This window comes from Rhamphochromis longiceps, linkage group LG20 (assembly GCF_057381845.1).
Source record: "Rhamphochromis longiceps isolate RC_006_pf linkage group LG20, R_longiceps_female_GT1.1, whole genome shotgun sequence".
In the NCBI taxonomy this organism is placed as follows: domain Eukaryota; kingdom Metazoa; phylum Chordata; class Actinopteri; order Cichliformes; family Cichlidae; genus Rhamphochromis; species Rhamphochromis longiceps.
In genome coordinates, this window is record NC_140576.1 from 20,114,151 (window position 1) to 20,142,004 (window position 27,854).

Genomic DNA, 27,854 nt, shown 5'->3' on the forward strand with positions numbered 1-27,854 from the left:
GCTTCCCTGACACTTAAATTCCCTATGTTCGTAGTGCTAGGCTCAGCTACTCCGGGCATGGGAACAACAGCGTGAACATAGTAATTAACACGAAAAGTCGGCTCAACAAAGGCAGTCTTAGGAGCAATGGTCATGGGTGAGACAGAGAAATCCTTATTATTTTTAGAGGAGACACAAAAAATAGCTCCAGAAGAAATAGACCTAGTATCTGGGTCAGAAGGAACAGAAAGAGTGTCTGTTTCACCCACCACAGCCGGCTGTTTTGACATCCTGAAGTCTGGCTGTGGGGTGCCGCGCCGGTGACGCGAATGTCGCTTCCTCCTTGGAGTCGGCTCCGACGGGCCGGGTACGCAGTTCGGACGGCACGTGCTCCACTGAAACGAGCGGGCGAGCGGTAGCGGCGGGGGGGGGTGAAGGTGGAGTTCGTGGAGAATGAAGTTTTGTACCAGAGGGTGCAGTGAGTCCAATAGCCAGGGATAATCGGAAATAAGCTGTTGTAGCCTGGCTTCCAGAAGGTAGAGAAATGCTTCTCCCTCATGCTCTAGCCACAGGTTGATTAATTTTGAAGCAGAGTTCGTTATGAGGTCCCGAAGCTCCGTGGGTGGGGTGAATGCCGCTGGATCCATATCTGGCTGGTCCGTACTGTCACGGCGAGTGAGATGAGCCGTGTGGAAAATAAAGGAGGATCCAAACGCAGGCACTTGTAAAGGTGTGATGGTGGTTTATTAAACACAAAATAAAAATGGACAAAAGGCGAACCGAACAAGGACTAAACTAGACTGGGAACAAACTGACTACAGAACACGAACCTGAACATGAATGAAAGCGAGCAGAAACACCTGGCGGTTGACAGCAGGGAAACACACAGATGAAGCAGGGTGGAATACACAGACGGACCAGCAACTACAATGACAGAGGACATGACTTAAATACACACAGAGAAACACAGGGGAATTACACACAGGTGGTGGACACAGCTGGGAATAATCAACAAGACGAGACACAGGTAAAACTGAACACACTCACATGAGACGCAGACCTTCCCAATAAAACAGGAAATGAGAACACTGCACCAAGACGCAGACCTGACACTGAGACAGACAGACAGAATGACACATGGAACCTGAACTAAACTAAACGTGAGATACAACCGAGAACAAATCCTTAAACATGAATAAACAGAAACATAGAATTCTAATAATAATACTCATAACGCCCAAAACCACAACAAACATTCAAAAATAAACTAATCAATCAAAACTCAAAATACTGGGTCGAAACTGACCCAGAACCGTGACACCGGGATAGATTTGTTAAAATTTTTAAGAAAAATAATTAAATCATCAGCATACAAGGCTAAGCGATATTCTGTCTGTCCTATTGTTATACCAGAAATAATATCATACTATCATCTCGCTGCAATAGCCAAAGGCTCAATTGCCATAATATATGATCAATCAATCAATCAATCAATCAATAATGAACAACGGTGGGGACAAAGGGTCCCCTTGTCTACACCCTCGATTTATTTTTATGGTTTTTGAGATATTATTGTTAGTCAGGATCTGTGCATATGATTCCTTATAAAGTAATCTTACCCAATAACAAAAATCCTCTCCCAGACCAAAGCGCGCCAGAGTCTCAAACAAATAAAGGCCATTCCACTCTGTCGAATGCCTTTTCAGTGTCAAGTGACAGTAAAGCAGTGTCAAGAGCCCCCCTTTTGGTCATAAAGAATGTTCAGAATCCTTCGGACATTGTGGAATCCTTGTCTGCCCCTAATGAATCCGTTCTGATCCCTCCCAATTATTTTAGGTAGTATTTCTTCGATTCTCTTGGCTAAGATTTTACAAAGTATTTTTAAATCTGCATTAAGCAGACTGATGGGTCTCCAGTTTTCACATTTATTGTGTGGTTTACCAGCCTTTGGGAGCAGACTAACTAGTGCTCCTTTCAAGGACTGTGGTAAGGTGCCCTTTTGAAAGGATTCTGTTAACATTTCTAAAATTGGAAGTCAACAGTTTATATTTAAACTTTTTATAAATTTCAATTGGGAGGCCATCGTGTCCGGGGGTTTTCCCCGATTTAATACTATCGATTGCAGCAGATAATTCCTCGACAGTGATATCTTTCTCCAAAATAGCCCTAAGGTCTTCTGGTATATTGGGTATATTTATCTTATCTAAAAACTTTTTTAGTTCTGAGTGGTCATTAGATATTTCTGAACTGTAAAGATCTTCATAATATTTCCTGAAGGCTCCTGCCGGATCCACAATAATTTCTCCTAGCTCATTTTTGCAGTGAGATAATAGCCCTTTCACTCTGGAGCTGCTTGAGACGTCATGCAAGAACCTTCCCAGGTTTTTCACCCTGATTGTAGAAGAACTGTTTAAGTTGCAGCAGACTGGCCACAGCTTTTGAGGCAGAGAGTTCATTCCATTAGGCCCAAAGCAGCAATACATTTTGCTGTATTTCAGGGGACCTTGTGTGATAGTATTCATTGTCTAATTCCTTTATGTTTGTCTCTAACTTTTTTGCCTTTTGGATTGGATTGGATCTAATTATTTGGCCCCTAATAAAAGCCTTAAAAGCCTCCCATCTTATGCTTGCAAAAGTTTCTGTTTTATTCATTTCAAAATAGAGGCTAATTTGTTCATCCAAAAGCAAGACAAAACCAGGGTCCGCCAACCATTTTTGTTTGCAACGCCAAATCCTAGCATCTTTCACAAGTCCTGATATACCAATGAATTGGGAGCATGATCTGAGATTAGAATAGCCTCATTGGAGCATTCCTTGATTTTAGTCCCAACTCTGCAGATATCAAAAGTAAGTAAATTCTTGAATAGGACTTGTGTGCACCAGAATAACATGAGAACTTTAGAAAGTCCGGATTTTCTTCCCTCCAGATAGCTATTAAGTTCAATTCCTTCATAAAGCGCTGTATAGTGTGGGATTATAATATTATTTTATGCCATGTTAGACCCTTAATTAAAGATTGTGAATTATTATGTAATTTTAGTTTGCATTATTCTCCTGAATTAGAAGAAGGTGATAACTATTGCATTTGTTAAACTGATTTGCATTACATTAGACTGCTGATTGATTGTGAATGAATGATATTGTTTTATGATGCATTATACTGCTGAGTTATAAGAAATACTGTTCGCAGAAAGTCATCGCCTTATTTGTCTGATTAGAAGAGAACAGAACATACTGGAGTTTTCTGCCCCATCTCAGCAGGAGCAGATAAACAGGGAGCCAAGGTCGTAGCTTAGGCACTGTGTGAGAGAAAGAATGTGAATGTTTAGGCTTTTATGATTAGGTGGGGGCCACTAGAGGCTATAAGAGTTTGATCAATGCTCCACCATTTTGAGATCTGATGCTGTCTGCGTACGGTGTCCATCTCCCACGTGTGTGATCATTAAAATCATCGTTTGACTCAACCCGGCCGGACCTGGAGTGGTATGGATTTATGCACCCCTCTCGCTTGAGAGTTAAACGATGCAGACCAGATCTTGCCTCTCCACCTCCTCTTAATTTTCAAGTCCTCATTATGCATCAGATGTGTTTCCTGAAGAAACACAATGTTAGACTGCAAAAATTTTATTCTGTTCATGACTTGTTTAACTTTCTTCAGATTTCGTAACCCTCTGCTGCCCCACGTCATGGTCGACGTGACACCGGCATAACCCTAAGTTTATTTGTCGAAATAGGGGTTATTCACTTACTCCAGTGCCCAGCAGTCTCGTCTCTGTCAGTGCTCCCTAGGGCAGCTGTGGCTACAGTGTAGCTTGCCATCACCAGTGTGTGAATGTGTGTGTGAATGGGTGAATGACTGAATGTAGTGTAAAGCGCTTTGGGGTCCTTAAGGACTAAGTAAAGCGCTATACAAATACAGGCTATTTATCATTTACCATACAACAGTAATCAAATGATAAATGGTGACAATAGTGTTTTCATTATAGAACCTTTCTAGTCTTAGTCCTCATAACAGACGCAAATGATACAGGTCTCTGATCTATGAACTTTAACCACTTTCATTACACACAAACTCTCTCACACACAATGATGGATGGTTTGCCGATAATTTGTTTATCAACAGCAGTGAATACACCAGGGGCACTGCCACAGAGGATACTCAGAAATTATGTAAAGCACTCCAAACACTGAATGGAACATGTTTGGTATTATTTTATGTTGAGAACAATTATAGTTCTGTGTACTAACTGATAGATATTTATACCTGTATTGCTCTGATATTCTCCATCAGTTGGTCAGTTCTGGAAGCTCCCAACAGGACAGAATTTACCCTTTCATTTCTAAGGCACCAGGCTGTGGGGGTTTACAGCACAGAGAGAAAATGTTAATGTCAATGATATCAAATCAAGTTAAATACAATGTTTTCTAGAAAACTGCATTGTATTTTCACAGGACAAATGTGTTTTGTATTATGTTTATTATGTTTTTTCTTTTACTTCTACAGTCATTTGCAGGGAATATAACATACAACAATATTTAATGTAGGGAAGCCAGTGTATTATTATACATATAGTAATGTTATTCATTTACCAATAGCCAGTTGGGGAAGAGTGCAGTCTATTCTTTCAGCAACTGCCTGCAACTCCTTTAGCTTCACCTGCTGGCGGTGCCCCTCCTCGTTTAGGATCTTGTCTTTTAGCCATTGATAACCCTGTTACAGATAGTTAAACAGACTGTAAGAAAATCTGATTGTTAACTAGTTTACCGAAATTACAAAGAGAAGAATAAGCTAAAAATAAAAAACTAAGCACTGCCATTCTCTTGGAGATTTCACCCAAGAAGTCCTCTTGGGATGAGATGAATCACTCTGATTCATTGGCAGCTGTAGAGTTGTGGCTTTTTAAATCTGTGACCAGAGTAAATCAGCTCACTCTCTGCCTGCTGGCCACATGTGTCCATTGATGGTCCCAGGACAGCCGTGGTCCTACATCACCATTGATTTCATTACTGGCTCTATCAGTGGGTAATAACTCTATACTAACATCTATAGACAGTTCTCCAAGGCTATGCACTCTGTCACCTTCCACAACTCCCTTAAGCTTCAGAAATGGCTCAGTTCCTCAGGAACCATGTTTTTTGGCTCTATTACCAGACATTGTCTCGGAGTGTGGACCTCAGTTCACCTCTCGAGTTTGGGATGTCACAAAACAGCTGTGTGCAGGCAGAATAGGACCTAAATGCAGACTTCACGGAGGCGAAAATGTAAACTTAAAAAGCAGCTTTATTGCTGACAGTGAAAACTTTAGAAAAACTACACTGGGAAAATATAAATTAAACACATGGAGAGACACATAGGGAAACACACAGCCATGTATGAGGAGATTACGACACGTGACTGAGGGATACGCTGACATAAATACACAGAGGGATACAGGGCAAAGAAGAATCAGCTGGAAGGCACGGCAGGCACAAAATACACAGATGAGACAGGGAAGGGCAAGCTGATGGGAGACTATCAAAGTAAAACAAGAAGTACATAGAGGCACAGACTGGAGAGAGAGAAGGAACTGGGGAACATAGATAAACATAACAGAATAAAACACGACGGGAAAAATGGCACAAGAACTCATACCACAATATTAACACAGACACACGGAGGGAGACACAGGGGGTAAAGACACAAGGGGAAATCTAACAACTAAACCTAATCAAAACAACCCAGGTAATATGGAATGATCCTTAGAAACAACAAACTAGACTTAACAAAGTACAAAAATGACAAAAAAAACACAATAAACTCAAACCACTGGATCACCCAGGACTGTGACAGCCAAGGTTAGAATCTCTTCTGGATTTCACAGACATAAAAATGGCAGAGAGGTCTAACCAGGAGCAGGAGGCTGCTCTTCGTTGCATGGTCCAATCTCAGTCAACCTGAAGCTTGCATTTGGCTTGAGCTGAGTACACCCACAACTCCTTGACCTCCTCTGCTGCCAGTTTGTCCCCATTTGAAGTCTTATTGGGGTATTAACCATGCCTGTTCCCCATTCAGGAAAATGAACTGTCGGTCTCCTCAGTTCAATACCACCTTCATCGCCAGTGTCAGATATGGTGAACGGCCAAGGTGTCTCTCCTCAAGAGGCCGGACGAAAACAAGAGATGGGAAGATCGTCACTGGACCCTGACCCCTAATTGCGCTCTGGGTCAGAAAGTTTAGCTGTCTTAGAAAAATACTCAATTACAAACTAAACTGGAAAACCTATAATGGCCCTTTTGTAATAGAAATTTAAAAAACAGAAAAATTACAACCTTACAACCTTGCTTGTGTCCAGGATACACCTCCCAGCTTAACACTCCTAGACAATTGAATTTTATGATTTACTTTTATCTTATATATACACTCAACAAAAATATAAACGCAACACCTTTGTTACTGCTCCCATTCCCTATGGGATGGACGTAGAGACCTAAAATTCATTCCAGATACACAATATAACCATCCCTCCCAAACAGTGGTCACAAATCAGTCCAAATGTGTGGTAGTGGGCACATCTGCTATATTGAGATAATCCATCCCACCTCACAGGTGTGCCACATCAGGATGCTGATCTGACATCATGAGTAGTGCACAGGTGTACCTCAGACTGCCCACAACAAAAGGCCACCCTGGAATGTGCAGTTTTTTGCGCTATTGGGGGTCTGGGGACCCAGAACCGGTCAGTATCTGGTGTGACCACCATTTGCCTCATGCAGTGCAACACATCGTCGCATGGAGTCTATCAGATTGTCAATTGTGGCCTGTGGAATGTTGGTCCACTCCACTTCAATGGCTGTGCAAGGTTGTTGGATATTCGTGGGAACTGGTACACGCTGTTGTATACGCCGGTCAAGCACATCCCGAACATGCTCAATGGGTGACATGTCCGGTGAGTATTCTGGCCATGCAAGAACTGGGACATTCTCAGCTGCCATCTGCCCTGAACAATGTGAACCATGATTCATCCGTGAAGCGCACACCTCTCCAACGTGCCAGACGCCATCGAATGTGAGCATTTGCCCACACAAGTCTGTTACGGCGACGAGCTGGAGTCAGGTCAAGACCCCGATGAGGACGACGGGCATGCAGTTGAGCGTCCCTGAGACGGTTTCTGACAGTTTGTGCAGAAATTGTTTGGTTGTGCAAACCAATTGTTCCAGCAGCTGTCTGGGTGGCTGGTCTCAGACGATCTTGGAGGTGAACCTGCTGGATGTGGAGGTCCTGGGCTGGTGTGGTTACACGAGGTCTGCGGTTGTGAGGCCGGTTGGATGTGCTGCCATATTCTCTGAAACGCCTGTGGAGACGGCTTATGGTTGAGAAATGAACATTCAATGCACGGGCGACAGATCTGGTTGACATTCCTGCTGTCAGCATGCCAATTGCACGCTCCCTCATTGCTTGTGGCATCTGTGGCATTTTGCTGTGAGACAAAACTGCACATTCCAGGGTGGCCTTTTGTTGTGGGCAGTCTGAGGTACACCTGTGCACTACTCATGATGTCAGATCAGCATCCTGATGTGGCACACCTGTGAGGTGGGATGGATTATCTCAATATAGCAGATGTGCCCACTACCACACATTTGGACTGATTTGTGACCACTGTTTGGGAGGGATGGTTATATTGTGTATCTGGAATGAATTTTAGGTCTCTACGTCCATCCCATGGGGAATGGGAGCAGTAACAAAGGTGTTGCGTTTATATTTTTGTTGAGTGTATATATATATATATTAGGGGTGCAACAATACACAAAATTCACGGTTCGATTCGGTTCGATACTTTGGTGTCACGGTTCGATATTTTTTCGATACAAAAACAAATGTTCATGCCTTTTTAATTTATCATTTATTAAAATTATAAATATATATTTTAACTCAAAAGTACAGTTTTTAAATTTAATGTTGCTGAAACAACAAAATAAAAATAAATCTATCTAATCGAGAAATCACTTATCTTTGGAAAAGAGAATTTATTACAGAGAAATGGCTCTTTCCAAAATAAAAGCTATACTATACGCTTCTTCTGAGGTATACTCTCAGCAGCATATTAAACGTATCAGGTAAGGAGAATCATGTGCTAACGGCTGTCTAAATGACTCGGGTAAAGTGTGTAGCATGCGTGCTTGTTGTTTTTGTCTGCTTCCACTTGTCTTTGCACTAGGATGATGTCGGCATAAATGTGCAGTCATATTCGTTGTGTTCCAACCAGTGTTGTCAGCGTTAATCTCGTTAAAATGACATTAACGCCATAACGCAGCAAATCTCCGTTAACAAGTTACCGCGGATTGCCCCGTGCTTGGGGCTGGATGGCGTCAACACGTTAACAAGCTAACTGCGCTATTGCACTAGTTCCCAAAAATTGAGCATTGCGTGGCACATCCAACATACTGTTTTACTTTTGTCCATGGCACACTTACCATCAGGGTCTCGCTTCACATGAAAACCAAGATAGTTCCAAACGCCAGATCTGAATGAGGGTGGGGGAGGTTCAATTTTGGGTAGCACTGAGGTAGTTGCCATGTTGCAACGAGCTTAGCTTCTGTCTTGCTAGTTTGCGCTGCGCTCAGTGGATCTGCATTCGACAGTACAGCCTAGGCAGAGTAGTCGAACGCAGATCGTAATGAACCGAAAGCACTGTATCGAACGGTTCAATATCGATATGAGTATCGTTGCACCCCTAATATATATGTAACTTTGCATCCCACTGTTATATATATATATATATATATATATATATATATATATATATATATATATATATATATATATATATATACACAGTGGGGCAAAAAAGTATTTAGTCAGCCACCGATTGTGCAAGTTCCCCCACCTAAAATGATGACAGAGGTCAGTAATTTGCACCAGAGGTACACTTCAACTGTGAGAGACAGAATGTGAAAGAAAAATCCATGAATCCACATGGTAGGATTTGTAAAGAATTTATTCGTAAATTAGGGTGGAAAATAAGTATTTGGTCACCTCAAACATGGAAAATCTCTGGCTCTCACAGACCTGTAACGTCTTCTGTAAGAAGCTTTTCTGTCCCCCACTCGTTACCTGTATGAATGGCACCTGTTTGAACTCATCATCTGTATAAAAGACACCTGTCCACAGCCTCAAACAGTCAGACTCCAAACTCCGCCATGGCCAAGACCAAAGAGCTTTCGAAGGACACCAGGAAAAGTATTGTAGACCTGCACCAGACTGGGAAGAGTGAATCTACAATAGGCAAGCAGCTTGGTGTGAAAAAATCAACTGTGGGAGCAATCATCAGAAAATGGAAGACATACAAGACCACTGATAATCTCCCTCGATCTGGGGCTCCACGCAAGATCTCATCCCATGGGGTCAAAATGATCATGAGAACGGTGAGCAAAGATCCCAGAACCACACGGGGGGACCTGGTGAATGACCTGCAGAGAGCTGGGACCAAAGTAACAAAGGTCACCATCAGTAACACACTACAACGGCAGGAAATCAAATCCCGCAGTGCCAGACGTGTTCCGCTGCTGAAGCCAGTGCATGTCCAGGCCCGTCTGAAGTTTGCCAGAGAGCACATGGATGATACAGCAGAGGATTGGGAGAATGTCATGTGGTCAGATGAAACCAAAGTAGAACTTTTTGGTATAAACTCAACTCGTCGTGTTTGGAGGAAGAAGAATACTGAGTTGCATCCCAAGAACACCATACCTACTGTGAAGCATGGGGGTGGAAACATCATGCTATGGGGCTGTTTTTCTGCCAAGGGGACAGGACGACTGATCCGTGTTAAGGACAGAATGAATGGGGCCATGTATCGTGAGATTTTGAGCCAAAACCTCCTTCCATCAGTGAGAACTTTGAAGATGAAACGAGGCTGGGTCTTCCAACATGACAATGATCCAAAACACACCGCCCGGGCAACAAAGGAGTGGCTCCGTAAGAAGCATTTGAAAGTCCTGGAGTGGCCTAGCCAGTCTCCAGACCTCAACCCCATAGAAAATCTGTGGCGGGAGTTGAAAGTCCGTGTTGCTCGGCGACAGCCCCAAAACATCACTGCTCTCGAGAAGATCTGCATGGAGGAATGGGCCAAAATACCAGCTACTGTGTGTGCAAACCTGGTAAAGACCTATAGTAAACGTTTGACCTCTGTTATTGCCAACAAAGGTTATGTTACAAAGTATTGAGTTGTATTTTTGTTGTTGACCAAATACTTATTTTCCACCCTGATTTACGAATAAATTCTCTACAAATCCTACCATGTGGATTCATGGATTTTTTTTTCACATTCTGTCTCTCACAGTTGAAGTGTACCTCTGGTGCAAATTACTGACCTCTGTCATCGTTTTAGGTGGGGGAACTTGCACAATCGGTGGCTGACTAAATACTTTTTTGCCCCACTGTGTATATATATATATATATATATATATATATATATATATATATATATATATATATATATATATATATATATATATATATATATATTGCACACTTTCTGTAAATCCGATAAACTTCATTCCACTTCTCAAATATTACTGTGTGTGTCTCCTATATGATATATTTAACTGACATTTTTTATCGTAACAACCAACGATTTATACAGGAAAATAATGACTTCTAACAAGGTTGCCCAAACTTTTGCATCCCACTGTATACACACACACACACACACACACACACACACACACACACACATACATATATATATATATATATATATATATGTATGTGTGTATATGTGTATGTGTATATATATTTTAGGGGTGCAACGATACACAAAATTCACGGTCCGGTTCGGTTCGATACTTTGGTGTCACGGTTCGATATTTTTTCGATACAAAAAAATGTTCATGCCTTTTTAATTTGTCATTTATTAAAATTATAAATATATATTTTAACTCAAAAGTACAGTTTTTAAATTTAACCCTAACCCTTGTGCGTGTTTTTTATTTTGACAGCAAATGCGCACCTGCGGACCACTTATGTGCAGCCCTGGTTATTTAGCTCATCATATTGCAGCCACAGAAATTATTTTGTCCATGAAACCATAAAGCTGCACTTTCTTTTTGCCTTATAGTCTGATTTGTCATAACTTCTCCGTTTTGTGGTAAGCTTTTCTTTGGCTGTCACTTCTTCACCCTGACCTGTCTTATTTGGCTCAGCAGAACTAAAATATACATCCTGCTGCTTTTACACACGCACTCACATAAGCTCAGCGATTCTCTGCGCGATCAACCTCTCACATGTTTAAGCTTGCTGCGGGAGATTTCACTTGTCATGTTTGCATAGTAAGCTAACGATTAATAAGACGATGTCAGAGGAATTGGTGCACAAATTATCATCACTCACAGATCAGTGCTGTCGCTCTCTATACACAGTTCGCACGATTGCAAAGTGAAAGCAAAAAAACAAGCGCAAATTCAAACGCGATTTCAATATGTCACATATTGACAGTGGCTCACCGATGCCAATGACATAATTACCCAGCTACATTTCTGAAAGAATGCAAAAGCATTGACATATATTTTCCCTTCCTACAATAGCCCAACGGGCAGGGAAGAGATAGATTTTGGTAGCCCGGCTGAAAAAAATCGCTAGCCCCAGGACGTCGGGCTAGCGATATTGCAAGCCCTGTCTGTATCTGATTGAGGAATCACTCATCTTTGGAAAAGAGAGTTTATTACAGAGAAATGTCTCTTTCCAAAATAAAAGCTATATTATACGCTTCTTCTGGGCTATATTCTCAGCAGCATAAGGAGAATCATGTGCTAACAGCTGTCTAAATGACTCGGCTAAAGTCAGTAGCATGCTTGTTGTTTTTGTCTTTGCACTAGGATGATGTCGGCATAAACGTGCAGTCATATTCGTTGTGTTCCCACTAGTGCTTTCAGGTTAATCTCGTTGAAATGATCTTAACGCCACAACACGGCAAATCTCCGTTAACGAGCTACCGCCGATCGCCCCGTGCATGGGGCTAGACGGCCAACACGTTAACGAGCTAACTGCGCTAACACACTAGTTCCCACCCATGTAATTGAGCATTGCATGGCACATACAACATACTGTTTTACTTTAGTCCATGACTCGCTTACTTTCAGGGTCATACGTCACATGAAAACCAAAATAATTCCAAACGCCAGATCTGAATGAGGGTGGGGGAGGTCCATGTTGCAAGGGGAGCTTAACTTCTGTCTCGCTAGCTTGCCCTGCGCTCTTCCTTCTGACTATGCTGTCTGTGTTGAGCGCTCAGTGGATCTGCGCTCGACAGTGCAGCCTAGGCGGAGTAGTCGAACGCAGATTCACTGAGCGCTCAACACAGACAGCATCGTCAGAAGGAAAGTTGATAAAATAAATTACAAATGTTGTATTGTTCGATACATATGCGTACCGAACCGAAAGCACTGTATCGAACGGTTCAATATCGATACGAATATCGTTGCACCCCTAGTATATATATATATATATATATATATATATAGGACTAAACGCACGCATGAGGTAATCAGGGAAAGTGGAGACACAGGAGGGCACAGCTCTGAAACAATGCCAACACAGGGGAGAGTAAGACTAAATACAATGAGCAAAGAAACACAAGGACTTTTATTAGAGTGAATTGTTAAATGTTGTCATTTCTATGCTTGCCAGCTCTGATGAAAGAAATTCCACTGTCCTTCCCCCCAGATTCTTGAGGTTCTGGTGGGGGGCTGTAATGTTTTATTGCAGATACATCCTATCTGGAAGATCTGCTTCTTTTGATGTAAGCTTCCTGCGTTTACGACCCTTTGGTCAGCAGGAGGTCTGACACACACACACACACACACACACACACACACACACACACACACACACACACACACACACACACACGCGCACACACACACACACACACACACATTCTTACAGAAGTTCACACATATACATACAATGCTTTGTCTTAGAACTAAGGGGGCGTGGCTTTGTTCTGACGTGTTTTGTGTGAACTGTCTCTCAATAAAAGGTAGCAGGAGGAGGTCAGATCTGAGGGTCATTTTCGTGGTGGACACAGACGAGGCCTCCCTTGCGCAAATAATCGATCGACTGTCTTGTTTTCTTCTAGAATTAGCGGGGCTTGTGGAAACACAGACCCAACAACTTTCAACATAAAACAGGTAGCATGACGGAACACAGACGTGACCCGAACTTGACAACATAAACCACGCAGGCATAACATAAGAGGTAAGACACACACAACAACAAGGGGAACTTCAACACAAGGGAAGATGACATAAGGAGTCTAAATGAATAAAGAGCTGAAACTAGGCAACCTTGGAACAGGTAGCATGACGGAACACAGACTCAAAAAAGACTCAATGAGCCAAAACATAAACAATGAATATCAAAATACAATGAAACACAAAAAACTGGGTCAAACAACCCAGGACCATTACAGTTCCTTTGTTTAATACCAGATGGATATTAAATATTGGGATATTACCTTAAGTGAAGCACGTGAATAAGGAGGGATTCCATTGTTATATTTCCCTGAGATGATCCCACAAGCCAGTGGACACCATGTCATAGCTCCAATGCCTGCATGTCCAAAAGGAATACATACAGAATATTTTAAAAAATTATTTCTTTAATTTCCAGATTATGAATCGGTGTTCAGAAGGCCACTTAACATATGGTTACATTGTAACCTTGGTTCTCTGAGTGAGATAATATCTCTCCACTCCATTACATATTCCATATGTATGGGGTATGACCCAGAGAACAAAGGTTACAATGTAACCTTACATTCTCTATCATATCGAGACTCTCCAGTTTGCTATATATTCCATATGTACGGGGTAACTCTGTAAGACACCCCACGAGAAGACAGTGCAACCAAATCCCAGAATGTATTTACAAACTATTTACAAATGTACATATACATATGCCACCCCGGTCAGGGCTTCGCCAGATGCAAGACTGGCCTGAACTGGTCCCAAAAGACGTAAGGACTGCAACTGAGCGGCCACTCTAGGTCAGCCCACAAGATGCTAGGCTGACCGGGGAACGATGGCTACCACCAATGGGCACCCAGCATCTGCTCTCAAGAGATGAGCAGGCTGCCACGTTCAAGCGGAAAATTTGCGTAAAGGTGGTGGCCGAGGACAAAGTCATCAATGTACAAATGGCCAAGAGGGCAGCGCCCCTCCATATGGCCCAAGAAGTCCACCCTGCAGGTCAAGTGGGCCTGAACACCTGAGGGAAGAGGAGCTCCTACTGAAGCATAAGCCTGCAGGATTAACTGGGACTTAGACCACTAGTCCATTGTCCAAAGTGACGGGGTACGTGCAACATACAGAACCAGAGCTCGGATAGGTCACAGAGCCTGCAGACGCAGAGCTGCCTCTCATTCCAACCCTTCAGTGGGAGCTGAGTGCTGCTCAACCGTCTGAGAAAAGTAAAAGTCCGAGAGGACTTGTGGCAAGAAGGCAAGAATGCAGGGTTGGGTCCGAGGACCACCCCCTTCCCATCAAGCAGTCACTGTGGCCGACAGTGCATGGAGCTCACTTATTCTTCTGGTGGAAGTTATGGCCAGAAGGTGGTCTTAAGCGATAGCCACTTCAACTTAGCATCTTCCAGGGGCTCAAATGGAGGGCACTGGAGGGCACTAAGGACCAGTTCCAGGTCCCAAGGGGAAACCGAGCTGTTAGGTCCTGGACACCCCTAGCAAACGCGAAATCAAAGCAGCGTTAGCGCAACGCTAACGCTGCTTTGATTTTGCAGTTGGCTGTTCACCTTGGTCGCTCAGTGCTCAGTTGCTGAGCACTGAGCGACCAAGGTGAACAGCCTTAATCACAGCCACTAACCCATGAAGGATAACAGCAGCTCTGCCTGCCTCTAGCTGGGACTGCAGGATGGTATTGACTGTGGCAATTTGGGTGTCCAGTCCATGGACCACCATGGCATCAACTGTTACACCATGGGGTCCAGCCTGTGGACCACGCACCAGGAAGCAAACACTCCCCAGTGATAGCAGTAGGAAGCCCTCGTGGATGGTGCACAAGTTTCCTGCATGGTGTTCACAACAGGGTCAGGAAGTCGTAAGGAGCGCAGCCTCTCCTCCTCAGGGGCCAGGCCATCAGCCGCAGCCTTGCGGGGAAAGGATGGAAGAGCGACCCTCCGGCCTGGGGCAGGAGGTCCCAGGGCATGCCATCCAGGAGGGGTGGGATTACTTAAAACCAGGGCGGAGGACCGAGTGGAGGAGGGAGAAAGGGGGGAAGGTGTAAAGGAGTGCCTGGGGCCAGGGATGCACAAGGGCACCTCACCCTAGAGGGGTGTCGTCGGACTTCAGGGAGAAGTACAGAGGGCAAGTGTGTCAATTTCCTGGAGGCAAAGAAGTCAACCTCTGCCTTTTACTCCCCTGGGCATGGACTGCCCCTGGACATAATGTCTGCTGCCATGTTCAGGGAACTTGGCACATGAACTGCCCAGAGGGAGAGGAATTGGCAGTGAGCCCACTGCCACAGCTGGGCGGCCAGTTTGCAGAGGGGAGGAGAGCCCAGCTCCTCCTGCTGGTTGATATAGGCAACTGTGCTGTCTGTCTAGACAACCACGCAATCGAGACAGGAAGTGCCGAAGTGCCAGGAACATGGCCAGTACTATGGGCAGACCTTTGTGCCATCAGAAACTGAATTTGAAGTTAATTCATTTGCTTTGAAACTGTATTTTGTCCTTTAAAAATGTAGCTCTTGAATAATTTCAGTTTCATTTATCACCATTCAGTTTCAGTTGGAATTTCAGTTCCAAAATTCTTTTTTTTTGTTACTTGCATCCAGTTCCGCTTCCAGGGTAATTGAGCGCAGATTAATAGAACTACATTTTATCAGCGGAACGAAAGTGTTACTGATGGGAATCTACATTATCTTGAGCTGGAGCTGGATTAAGACTTCAAAAGTCAGCAGATAAACTCTCTGGTTGGTAATAAATGTATCACATGTATAAGAACAAGCGTCATGTTAAAAAATGATAGTTGTACAGTAACTTTTATGCTTATAATTTGGCGTAGTTTGCCCTTGGTTCAGCTTTGACAAACAAATATGATTGACTGTTTCTTATAGAATTCCACAGTTGTCATATTGTACCCTCTCAGAGCCCCCTACAGTAGGGAAATATACAAATGAATGTCCAAAACATTGTATTTTAGGTTTATTAATGTCTTGCACAACATAACGTTAGCTAAAGTGAATAGTTTAATTCATTAGTGCAGCATTACTGGATCACCTCTGTTTGAAGTGATATAATATGGTATACAACTATTATTGAAACAGCAAAGTTTGTAAAAAGAAACTTTAACAAACAAAAAAAACCCCAAGACTTCTCATTCTCTAAACGTTTGGCCACAGCTGTAGATTACACTATCAGTGCTTGTTGACTCTTGTCAATAATTACATTTTACACAACCCACGCACACAGTCACATAGTACCACAGGTAGGGATGGGTACCGATATCCGGTGCCATTATGGCACCCAGTGCATTTTGGTGCTTTATTTCGGTGCTTTTTTTTCCTGAGATGTCATACATTTTCGATTCTAGCCAATCATTTTACCTTTCCAGGGATAGTAGGCAGGCCCAGGTATGTGCGTTCTTTTAGAGCAGAGCTACAGATTAAAAATGCTCAAGGCAAAGTGGTCAAAAGTCTGGCTGTACTTCACAGCAAAAGATGCAAACTCAGCAGCCTAAGGTGATACTGTGCAAAGGAGGTAACACCTCGAATCTGATGAAACACGCATAGCGTTTTTTTAAAACCCGAGAAGAGCACCATATTTGATAGCTTGCTGCAAGACCTCACACCAAGCACATATATTGCGGGAGTGGTGCCTGTTATCGAACCTGGAGTTAGCAACATCCCCCAAGAACCCAAATAGGAGAGTCCTAGCCCTAGCCACCGGTTCCAACCAAAGGAGGTATGTTGTATCAACAGAAAAGGCTAACTTGGTTATCATTTTGCAGAAAAAAAGAGACTGCTAAAAATAAAAACATAAGAGGTTTTTGGACAAAGTTTGTGTTCGCATTTCTCTAAGCTCCGGTTCGAGCACCGTTTAAGCACCAGCACCATTTCAAAAGTACCAGTTTGGCACCAGTATCGGATAAAACCTAAACGATACCCATCCCTAACCACAGGTAGTGTGAGTACAAGAAAATAATTATTATAATATGATGTGTTAAATTTGTTTAGATCAGAGGTTCATAAACAAGATGGCGCCGAGTATGACAGCCTCGCCGCGAGCTCCCCCAAGCAACAGCTGTTTTTCTGTGTTTAATTTTACTTTTCCTTTATTTTTTCGCGAGTAGCACGTCTCCTTGTGTACGACCGACAAACCTTACTGGACATAAAAGACGGTCTTTCTTATAACTTTCCAGAGTTCAAGTTTTGCAACACGGACGCTCCATTTGCAGACCCTCATTCATCTCACCTGAGACGCTTTTGTTCTCTGGCCCTGGAGGCCGCAAACGCCGACGCAAAGGGAGAAGATCTGGCGTTCTGGTTCGACTGAGACGGCGCACTAACAGACCACCGTTATCTAGTTTATTACTGGCTAATGTGCAGTCTCTGGAGAACAAGCTGTGCGAGCTTCGGGCACGGATCTCATTCCAGCGAGAGATGCGGGACTGGTGCGTGATCTGCCTCACAGAAACCTGGCTATTGGACAAGGTACAATACAACTACCGGGGTTCTCCGCGCATCGCGCGGACAGGTCACAGGATCTTACTGGGAAAAGCAGAGGCGGTGGTGTATGTTTCATGATCAACAACAGCTGGTGTGATTATGCGAACGTGCACCCGGTCAAATCCTTCTGCTCACCGGACCTGGAGTACCTGATGATTAAGTGCCGGCCATTCTGGCTACCGAGGGAATTTACAGCAGTGATTATTGTGGCTGTTTACATTCCCCCACAAGCCGACACTGACCGAGCACTCAGGGAACTGTACAGCGCGATCAGCAGCGAGGAAACCGCACACCCAGAGGCAGCGTTTATCACGACCGGGGACTTTAATAAGGGAAACCTGAAGAAAGTCTCACCGAAACTCCACCAACACATCCACTTCAACACTCGTGGAGACCGGCTACTTGACCACTGCTGCACCTCTTTCCGGGATGCATACAAAGCCCTCCCCCGCGCCCCATTCGGCCAATCAGATCACCGCTCCATCCTGCTCCTGCCCGCCTACAGGCAGAAGCTGAAACAGGAAGCTCCAACCCGGAGGGCGGTGCACTGTTGGACGGGCCAATCGGAGTCTGCGCTGCGGGACTGTTTTGATCACACGGACTGGGAAATGTTTCACGTGGCTGCTAGGGACATTGATGAGTACACAGACTCAGTCTGCGGATTTATCAGGAAATGCGTGGAAGATGTCGTCCCATCCAGAACAGTTAAATCCTTCCCAAATCAAAAACCCTGGATTAACGGAGATGTTCGCGCGGCACGGAGCACCGCCTTTGCCTCCGCGAACACATTGGACTACAAACACGCACATTACCAACTCCGGAAGACGATCAAAGCAGCCAAACATGAGTACAGGGACAGGGTGGAGCAACAGTTTGACAACCCTCGGAGTATGTGGCAGGGACTAAACACGATCGCAGACTTTAGAGGGAAACCCAGCACACCGCAGACCACGGCCTCTCTGTGTGAGGATCTAAACGTATTCTACGCTAGATTCGACACAGCGAACACCATGAGACTGGACAGTGTGCGCACCGCGGATGACGTCAGTGCGCACACTGTGTCTGAGGAGGATGTGCGGAAGTGCTTCAGGAAGGTGAACGCACGCAAAGCTACAGGTCCGGACGGGATTCCCGGCCGCGTCCTCAAGTCATGCGCGGCTCAGCTGGCTGGAGTGTTCACACACATCTTCAACCTTTCCCTCTCTCTGTCTGTAGTCCCAGCCTGCTTCAAAATGGCCACCATCGTCCCTGTACCCAAATCCTCCACCATCTCCTCATTGAATGACTGGCGACCTGTAGCCCTGACCCCCATCGTGAGCAAATGCTTCGAGAAGCTGGTCAGGGACTTCATCCGCTCTGCACTACCCGACTCACTGGACCCTCTACAGTTCGCATACCGCCACAACAGGTCCACTGATGATGCCATAGCCCTGACACTACACACTGCCCTGTCACACCTGGAGAAGAGAGACACGTATGTGAGAATGCTGTTTGTAGATTACAGCTCAGCATTCAATACCATCGTTCCCTCGAAGCTGGACAGGAAACTGCAGGATCTAGGACTGAGCAGCTCCCTCTGCAGCTGGATCCTTAGCTTCCTGTCTGACAGACGCCAAGTGGTCAGACTGGGCAGCATCACCTCATCCCCCATCACACTGAACACTGGTGCTCCACAGGGGTGTGTACTGAGCCCTCTCCTGTACTCACTCTACACCTACGACTGCACAGCCACTAACAACTCCAACATCATTGTGAAGTTTGCGGACGACACTACAGTGGTGGGTCTTATCACCAACGGTGATGAGACGGCTTACAGGGAGGAGGTCAGCGCCCTGACCCACTGGTGTCAAGACAACCATCTCACCCTCAACGTTGCAAAGAGAAAGGAGTTGATAGTGGACTTCTGGAGGTGCAGAGAAGTACACACCCCCATCACCATCAACGGCGCTGCTGTGGAGAGAGTGAGCAGCTTCCGGTTCCTTGGTGTACATCTGGCTGAGGATCTTACGTGGTCAGTACACACAAACAAAACAGTGAAGAAGGCGCAGCAGCGCCTCTTCTTTCTCAGGAGACTGAAAAGATTCGGCATGAGCCCCCGCATCCTCAGGACCTTCTATCACTGTGCCATTGAGAGCATCCTCACTGGATGCATCACCACCTGGTATGGCAACAGCACCGCCTACAACTGCAAAGCTCTCCAGCGAGTAGTGCGGTGCTCTGAACGGATAATTGGAGGTGAGCTTCCCTCCCTCCAAGACATCTACAGGAAGCGGTGCCTGAGGAAAGCGGGGAGGATCATTAAGGACTCCAGTCACCCCAGCCATAAACTGTTCAGACTACTTCCATCAGGAAGGAGGTTCTGCAGCATCCGGTCCCGAACCAGCAGACTGAGAGACAGCTTCTTCCACCAGGCCATCAGACTGCTGAACACGTCATAGACACCTCACCTTCACTACTGGAACTTCAACATTATGCACTCCATACTGTACAGTAATGCCACTGTTTTGCACATGTCTCAACTCTGTATATTTTTATATATTTTATTTATTGTTTACTCTATTTAATTTGTAAAATATGTGTACACACACACACACACACACACACACACACACACACACACACACACGTACGTAGAAAGGAATTTATGGACACTGGCACTGCCATAAAAGGAGACAGGAAGCTACAGTTGGGGGTTGTTGATGCTGATGCTTGTACCTTTAATAAAACTCATAATTGTTATAACTTAGAAGTAGGTTTGCAGGAGACTCTCCACCTTATCTGTAAATGTAAGACAACAAGAGGCCAATGGCCCAGTGGATGCAGAGTGGAGGTCTCAGTGTTTGTAATATGTTAACTCTGTTTTCTATGTTGTATAGAGGAATTTGGTGTAGCTTGGGTGAGATTACTTTTATGACCCCCAGGAAGTCACGTACGCAGAGACACACACACAGTGCTTAAACTGTTACACTCACACACCCACACACACAGGCACTCACGTGCTCGTGCATACACACAGACACAGAGTTTGCAGCACACCATGGGGGTTTTATGATGGGGTCACTTCTACAAAACTGTGTTTCACAGACAGAGGAGTAGAAGATTTGCAGAGGGACATAGGCCTTGCACATCTTCCCTTCTAGAAGATGCATGCTTAAATGAAGATGAATGAAGATGAATAAAGGTTTTTGTGAAAATGATTAATGAGTTCCGGTGCCGTCTCTGGATGCCCAAGGAATAAAAGAACCTGGGTGTAACTGATTCCACAACAGTAGGCAGTGTTGGGGAGTTGGGGAGAAATGGAATACATATACCGTGTTATGTATTTAAAATACAAAATATGAGTAACTGTATTCCATTACAGTTAGCGTTTAAAAGGTAGTATTCAGAATACAGTTACTGTAGGAGCCATTCTTGTGTTAATACCTTATGTGGTCGCTAGATGTCACCTTTTTCTGTTTTGATCATGTAAAGGTATTTAAGATAGATGCACGTAATCGGCGTCATGTATGTCATTAATTGTAAGAAGGCAAACAGTTTGTGACCGTTGCGCTGTTATGTTAATTTGATACGGAATAAAGACCAAAAAGGACAAGATACATACTGCTGGATTTATTGGACTGTTTACTTAATTCATGCATATCAGTGACATCGTGTCACCCCCGTTAACGACCACCTCAGTGGCTTCAAGCGTAGGCTTAGCCTCTACATTAGAGTCACAAACTTGCTTTTCTTTGGGGAAAAGTTTGTGCCAACTTTTTGGGGACTCGGCGCAAACAGGACAATTAAAGTCTGAGTGATCGATCGCCACGGAGAGCTGAATGGTGTTTGGAAAAAGTTACCGTGGAGGGTTCACGAGGAGCGGACAGCTGGACTATTGGTCTGTCAGCTGACGACGTGGAATGCTTGGCGACTGTTCCGTGGATGTTGGAGAGGACTCAGAATTCTTCATCGGAATCAGTACGGCACCCAACGCAAGGTATGAGTAGCGCTACTAATAAATGGCCATTTATAAAAGTGTGCACACTTATTTAAGAAGACGTAATTCCAATGCATTGGTGGTCAAACATAATGAATCTGATTTATAAACAAACTTTCGCAACCCTCAATACTTGATAAATATTTGAGTTTTGGAACATTTGAACTATGGACACAAATAAAGCTGCTGACAGGCTCCCGGAGCCTGCTGCAGAATCAGCTGTGCAAAGTAGGAACGCCAGCAAGGCTGGGACACATCCAGAAAAGGAAAAACGAGTGGTGAAATTGACTGCTAAGGCACTTGCAGAGAGACTAGACAGACTGCAACGTGATAGAAAAGCTAAATTAAATAAAGCTAATAATTTAAAAGAGGGTATAAGGGTCTCAATGGAAAAAAATGAAACTTCTATGGTTCAAGCATCATTCAATGATTTTGTTGGTTTGTGTAATGAAGCAAAAACAGTTCATGGTTCATTGATGTGTTTGTTACCAGATGATGAAAAAGAAAAGCATGAAACATGGTTTAAAGCAAAAACAATGCATTATGATGAGTTCACTTATGAAGTGAAAGAATGGTTATCAGGTTGCGAACATTTACATTTAAAGGGTGATATGTCATCTAGTGGTAAAGTGAGCACAACTTCTTCTGCCAAAATCAAAGCAAAAGCAGAAAAGGCAGCATTACTCGCTCGTATGGCAGTCCTAAAAGAGAAGCATGCTTTGGAGGAGCAAGAGCTTAAGCTAAGGAGGAAACGTGAACAGCTTGAGCTTGAAGCGTTGCTTTCTGCCTCTTCTGCAAAGTTAGCTGTTTTCCAAGCTGCTGAAGTTCAAAGTATATCTAACATACTTTGAACTTGTATTGAATTCATAATATGAATTCATAATATGAATTCAATGCTATGAATTCATATTATGAAAGGGAAATCAGGAAAACAGCTGCTTCAGCCGCAGTCAAGCCTAGTACACCAGTCAATGAAGATAAACCTGCAATGCAAATAGTACAGACTGAAAGCAACATATCTGCAATGATCCCGTCAGGAACGGAAATTGAAAGTGAGCCACAAGCTCAAACGGTCATCAAAACGCAATTTCAGAATGTGGATCCTCCATCGCCCAGGTCAATTCCTACAGCGGGAGAAAGACGGTCGGAGGACATTTGTACCATTTTACAAAGACAAAATGAAATAACTGCAACCCTTGTTCACCATCAGCGTTCATCGTCATTACCATCCAGGAAAATACCTGTATTCGATGTGATCCTCTTCAGTACATCTCTTTCATTAATGCGTTTGAACAAGGAGTGGAAGAAAAGGCCAATAAGAAGGACTGCTTGTATTATTTGGAGCAGTTTACAACAGGACAGCCGAGAGAGCTGGTACGCAGTTGTCAACATATGGCTGCAGGACAAGGCTATATACAAGCAAAGCAACTGCTCAAAGAACACTTCGGAAATGAATATAAAATTGCAACTGCTTACATTGACAAGGCATTATCTTGGCCTGCAATTAAAAATGAAGATGTGAAATCATTGCAAGCATATTCTCTTTTCTTACGTGGGAGTTGTAATGTCATGAAAACCTATGACCCTAACCCTATGCCAGTGAACATGAAAATCATTTTGTGCAAGTTGCCATATAAAATGAGAGAGAAATGGGGAGCCGTTGCATATGATATGGTAAATGGCCTGTATTTTTATAGCGCTTTACTTGTCCCTAAGGACCCCAAAGCGCTTTACATATCCAGTCATCCACCCATTCACACACTGGTGATGGCAAGCTACAGTACATTGTAGCCACAGCCACCCTGGGGGCACACTGACAGAGGCGAGGCTGCCGGACACTGGCGCCCCCGGGCCCTCTGACCACCACCAGTAGGCAACGGGTGAAGTGTCTTGCCCAAGGACACAACGGCCGAGACTGTCCAAGCTGGGGCTCGAACCGGCAACCTTCCGATTACAAGGAGAACTCCCAACTCTTGAGCCACGCTCGCCCACAATATATATATTGGAAACCTCTAAACATAGAGCTCGGTTTCAAGATTTGGTTGCATTTATTGAAAAGCAGGTGAAAATTCTTTCGGATCCTTTATTTGGGGACATTCAGAATGTAACGTCAACAATCCCTGTCTCAAAGGTTGACAACAGACTGAAGTCGCAACCAAGCAAACAAATTAAAGGGAACAGCTTTGCTGCTACAGTCACACCCATGAACATGAATAAAACCTACAGCACAGAAAGGCTGATTACTACAACAAGCCATGACTTTACAGTAAAGCCATCTTGTGTCTGCTGTACTCAACGACACACACTGGAGAAGTGTCAACAGTTTCAGCGGAAGAAGCACAGAGACAAAATGCTTTTTCTAAAGGAGAAAGGGCTGTGTTTTGGTTGCTTAGGTGCTGGGCACATAAGCAAGGACTGTGCTAAGCGTTTGATATGTAGAATGTGTGGTAAAGGTCATCCCACTGTCCTCCATATTGATAACAATGGTGTAAGCCCTGAATGCTATGGAGAGCCCTCCTCTTCAAAGAATGTAACTCCTATGAAAACTTGTGGTCATACAGGGGCCGGAAGAGAAAGCGGTTTGCTTTCCATTCTGCCAGTTCAAATAAAGTCTGTTAAAGGTAGTCATGTCATACAGACATATGCTTTTTTAGATCCTGGCAGTTCAGCTAGCTTCTGTTCAGAGCACCTCATGCAAAAGCTAAATCTTGTGGGCAAAAGAACTCACTTCCTGTTACAAACGATGGGTCAAGAAAAGGTCGTCTCTGCCCACTCACTTACTGGTCTTGAAGTTTCTGGTTTAGGCAGCAATGCCTTCTATGAACTTCCAGAAATCCCAACACAGGAAAGGATGTCTGTCACCAAGGATTACTTTGTAAAGGAAGAAGATCTGATCAGATGGCCACATCTGTCAAAGGTTCAAATTCCCCACATAATGGCTAATGTGGACTTGTTGATTGGATGCAACGCTCCCAAGTTATTGGAACCATGGGAGGTCATTCATAGCCAGGGAAATGGCCCATATGCTATAAGAACAGCATTGGGTTGGGTCATAAATGGGCCCATGGAAGATGGTAAAAGCAACTTGGACAGCGAGCACCCACCAACAGTTGTACATAGGATATCTGTTTGTAAGCTGGAGGAAATGTTGAAAAGTCAATATAACTATGACTTTAATGAAAGGGTTACAGAGGAAAAGGGTTTGTCAAGGGAGGACCTTAAGTTCATGAAGATCATGGAAAAATCTGCAACAATGGAAAATGGACACTACTGTTTAAAGTTACCTTTTAAAAAGGATAACATAAAGATGCCAAAACAATTTCTCCATAGTTAAACAAAAATTGCAAAGTCTACAACGAAAACTTCTCAACAATGAACAGTTGCATAAAGAATATAAAAATTTTATGGACGAGATGATAAGTAATGGATATGCAGAGCAAATACCTTCACAGCAGCTGTCTTGCGAAAATGGAAAGAAGTGGTACATTCCTCATCATGCAGTTTACCATCCCAGAAAACAATCTATAAGAATTGTATTTGACTGTGGGGCAAGTGGGTCAATAACAATCGCACCCTGTTGCAAAGTATCTTAGAGGATCAAAGGGCTAAAGACTTGAAAGAATTAAATCTTGACAGAGACAAACTTCCGGTAGAAAGAGCTCTGGGCTTGCAGTGGTGTGTGGAAACTGATACATTCAACTTCAAAATGGATGTTCCTCAAAAATCCTGTACTAGGCGTGGAATGTTATCAATATCAAGTTCTATTTGCGATCCATGGGATTTCTTGCACCAGTCCTGCTGCCTGCCAAAGGAATGCAGCAGGAGCTTTGCAAAAGGAAACTGAGATGGGATGAACCAATACCCCAAACCATGTTGCAAAAGTGGAAAAGTTGGCTCAGTGATTTGCAAATGCTTTCCCATTTCAAGGTTAAAAGGTGTATACAACCAAGAGAGTTTGGACCTCTCTCACATGCACAGCTACACCATTTTTCAGATGCTGGTGAATCTGGATATGGAACTGTGTCTTATCTGCGCATGCAAGACAATAGGAAATCCATCCACGTAGCATTCTTGATGGGCAAGGCAAGAGTAACACCTCTAAAACCTGTCACTATTCCACGTCTGGAACTAACAGCTGCTGTAGTTGCCGTCCGAGTGGATCTCATGTTAAGGGCTCAGTTGAGAATGAAACTCGAGCAATCTGTATTTTGGACAGATAGTACATCTGTACTCAAATATATAATGAATGAGGATAAACGATTCCTTACCTTTGTGGCAAACAGAGTCTCATTCATTACAACTGGAACTAAACAATCACAATGGAGATATGTAAGCTCAAAGGAAAATCCAGCAGATGATGCTACAAGAGGGCTCAAGGCTGGGAACGTTGTTCATAGCAGCCGCTGGATCGAAGGACCAAGCTTTCTGCAGAAGCCAGAAAGTGATTGGCCAACCAATCTAATGGAATGCTCCTTAGAACCAGAGGACCCTGAAGTCAAAGGTGAGGCCACGGTAAATGTTACACAAGTAAAAGACTTGCTTGATGCTACATGTCAATTGATGGTGTACTTCTCAGACTGGAGAAGGCTCAAGGTTGCTGTTGCTTTTTTCCTTAGACTGAAGGCAATCCTTCGTTCAATGAGAGACAGGAAAAGAAGACCGCAACCTTACTCAGATAACCCAATTTTTAAGGGTACTACAAAGGAGAAAGTAAAGAAAATGCAACTGTACAGACTATCTTCAAAGGATCTTCTGGAAGCTGAAGCTTGCCATTATTAGATTTTGCCAGCAACAAAGATTTGGAGAGGAGATTGCTACGTTGTCAAGTGGGAAAGGTTCTGTGAGCAGGCACAGCTCAATTTATAGATTAGATCCTTATCTTGACGATGAAGGCCTCTTAAGAGTTGGGGGACGACTGACAAAGGGCTCCTTACCAGAAGAAATGAAGCATCCCTTTGTTCTTGCAAAGGATCAACATGTAGCAAGTCTCATCCTAAAGCACATTCATCAACAGCTTGGTCATAGCGGTCGTAACCACACCTTATCCACACTAAGGAGAAAATACTGGATCACAAAGGCCAACTCAGCTGTAAGGAAGGTTATCGCAGAATGTAATTTTTGCAGAAAATATCATGGAAAAGCCTTGGAGCAAAAGATGGCAGATTTACCCAAGGAAAGAATTTTTCCAGATAACCCACCATTCACCAATGTCGGAGTTGATTACTTCGGACCTATTGAAGTGAAAAGAGGATGAGGTACAGCTAAACGCTATGGAGTCATTTTCACCTGTTTAGCCAGCCGAGCAGTGCACTTGGAAGTGGCTAGCTCTCTAAGCACAGATGCCTGCATTAATGCTTTGCGCCGTTTTGTGAGTCGAAGAGGTCAAGTCGCTCACATCCAATCGGACAATGGAACCAACTTTGTCGGAGCAGACAGAGAGTTAAGGGAGGCTCTTGAATTGCTGAAACATACCCAAATAGCAGATGCTTTGCGACACATTGGAATAGGATGGAGTTTTAATCCGCCTGGAGCATCACATCATGGTGGAATTTGGGAACGGATAATTCGTATGATCAGAAAGATTCTGAGATCCGTTCTTCAGCAACAACAGTTGAACGACAATGGATTAAATATGGTTCTATGTGAAATTGAAGCAATTTTAAATGAGAGACCCATCCAAAAGACCTAGAGCCACTTACACCAAATCACATCCTCCTGATGAAAGGAAAACCATCTTTACCACCCGGACTATTTGACCCTCAGGATATGTATCTGAAGAGAAGATGGAAACACGCTCAGTTGTTACGGCCCTAGCAGGGCCTCCTCCTGAAGGTGCCTGTGTGGGCGTGTCCCACCATCTCTTTTGCCTGAGGTGCCACCTTTCCCTGTTACACAGCTGACTCACATCAGTAATTAAAAGTATTTAAGCCCAGGGAAAGGTGAGCTCTGGGCCAGAGTGCCAGTAGTGTGGTTACAGCTTGTGAGCTGAGTGGGTGTTGTGTTTGCAGCTAGTGAGCTGTGTTTTTGGTGGTTTTCAGCTAGTGAGCTGTGTTTTTGGTGGTTTTCAGCTAGTGAGGCGCTCTCTTTCTTTTTGGCTTACGTTTTACTTTATTGACCAACGCCTGAGTTTTGTTTGTTTTCTTAAATGGTGATAGCGGCTTGTCCGTCTCTTTTAGTTAGTATG

General features: G+C 43.9%; 1 protein-coding gene across 1 annotated transcript in view; it reads right to left on the reverse strand.

The window, feature by feature from the left end:
- The window catches only part of LOC146645192 (voltage-gated potassium channel subunit beta-2-like), a 256,340-nt gene that overhangs the window by 34,433 nt on the left and 194,053 nt on the right, over window positions 1-27,854 (reverse strand). Inside the window, exons 12-14 of the mRNA XM_085394518.1 lie at window positions 13,470-13,564; window positions 4,570-4,690; window positions 4,244-4,332 (exon numbers count right to left, since the gene is read on the reverse strand). Coding sequence (XP_085250644.1) covers window positions 4,244-4,332; window positions 4,570-4,690; window positions 13,470-13,564 — 305 coding nt within the window. The remainder of the gene's footprint in view (window positions 1-4,243; window positions 4,333-4,569; window positions 4,691-13,469; window positions 13,565-27,854) is intronic.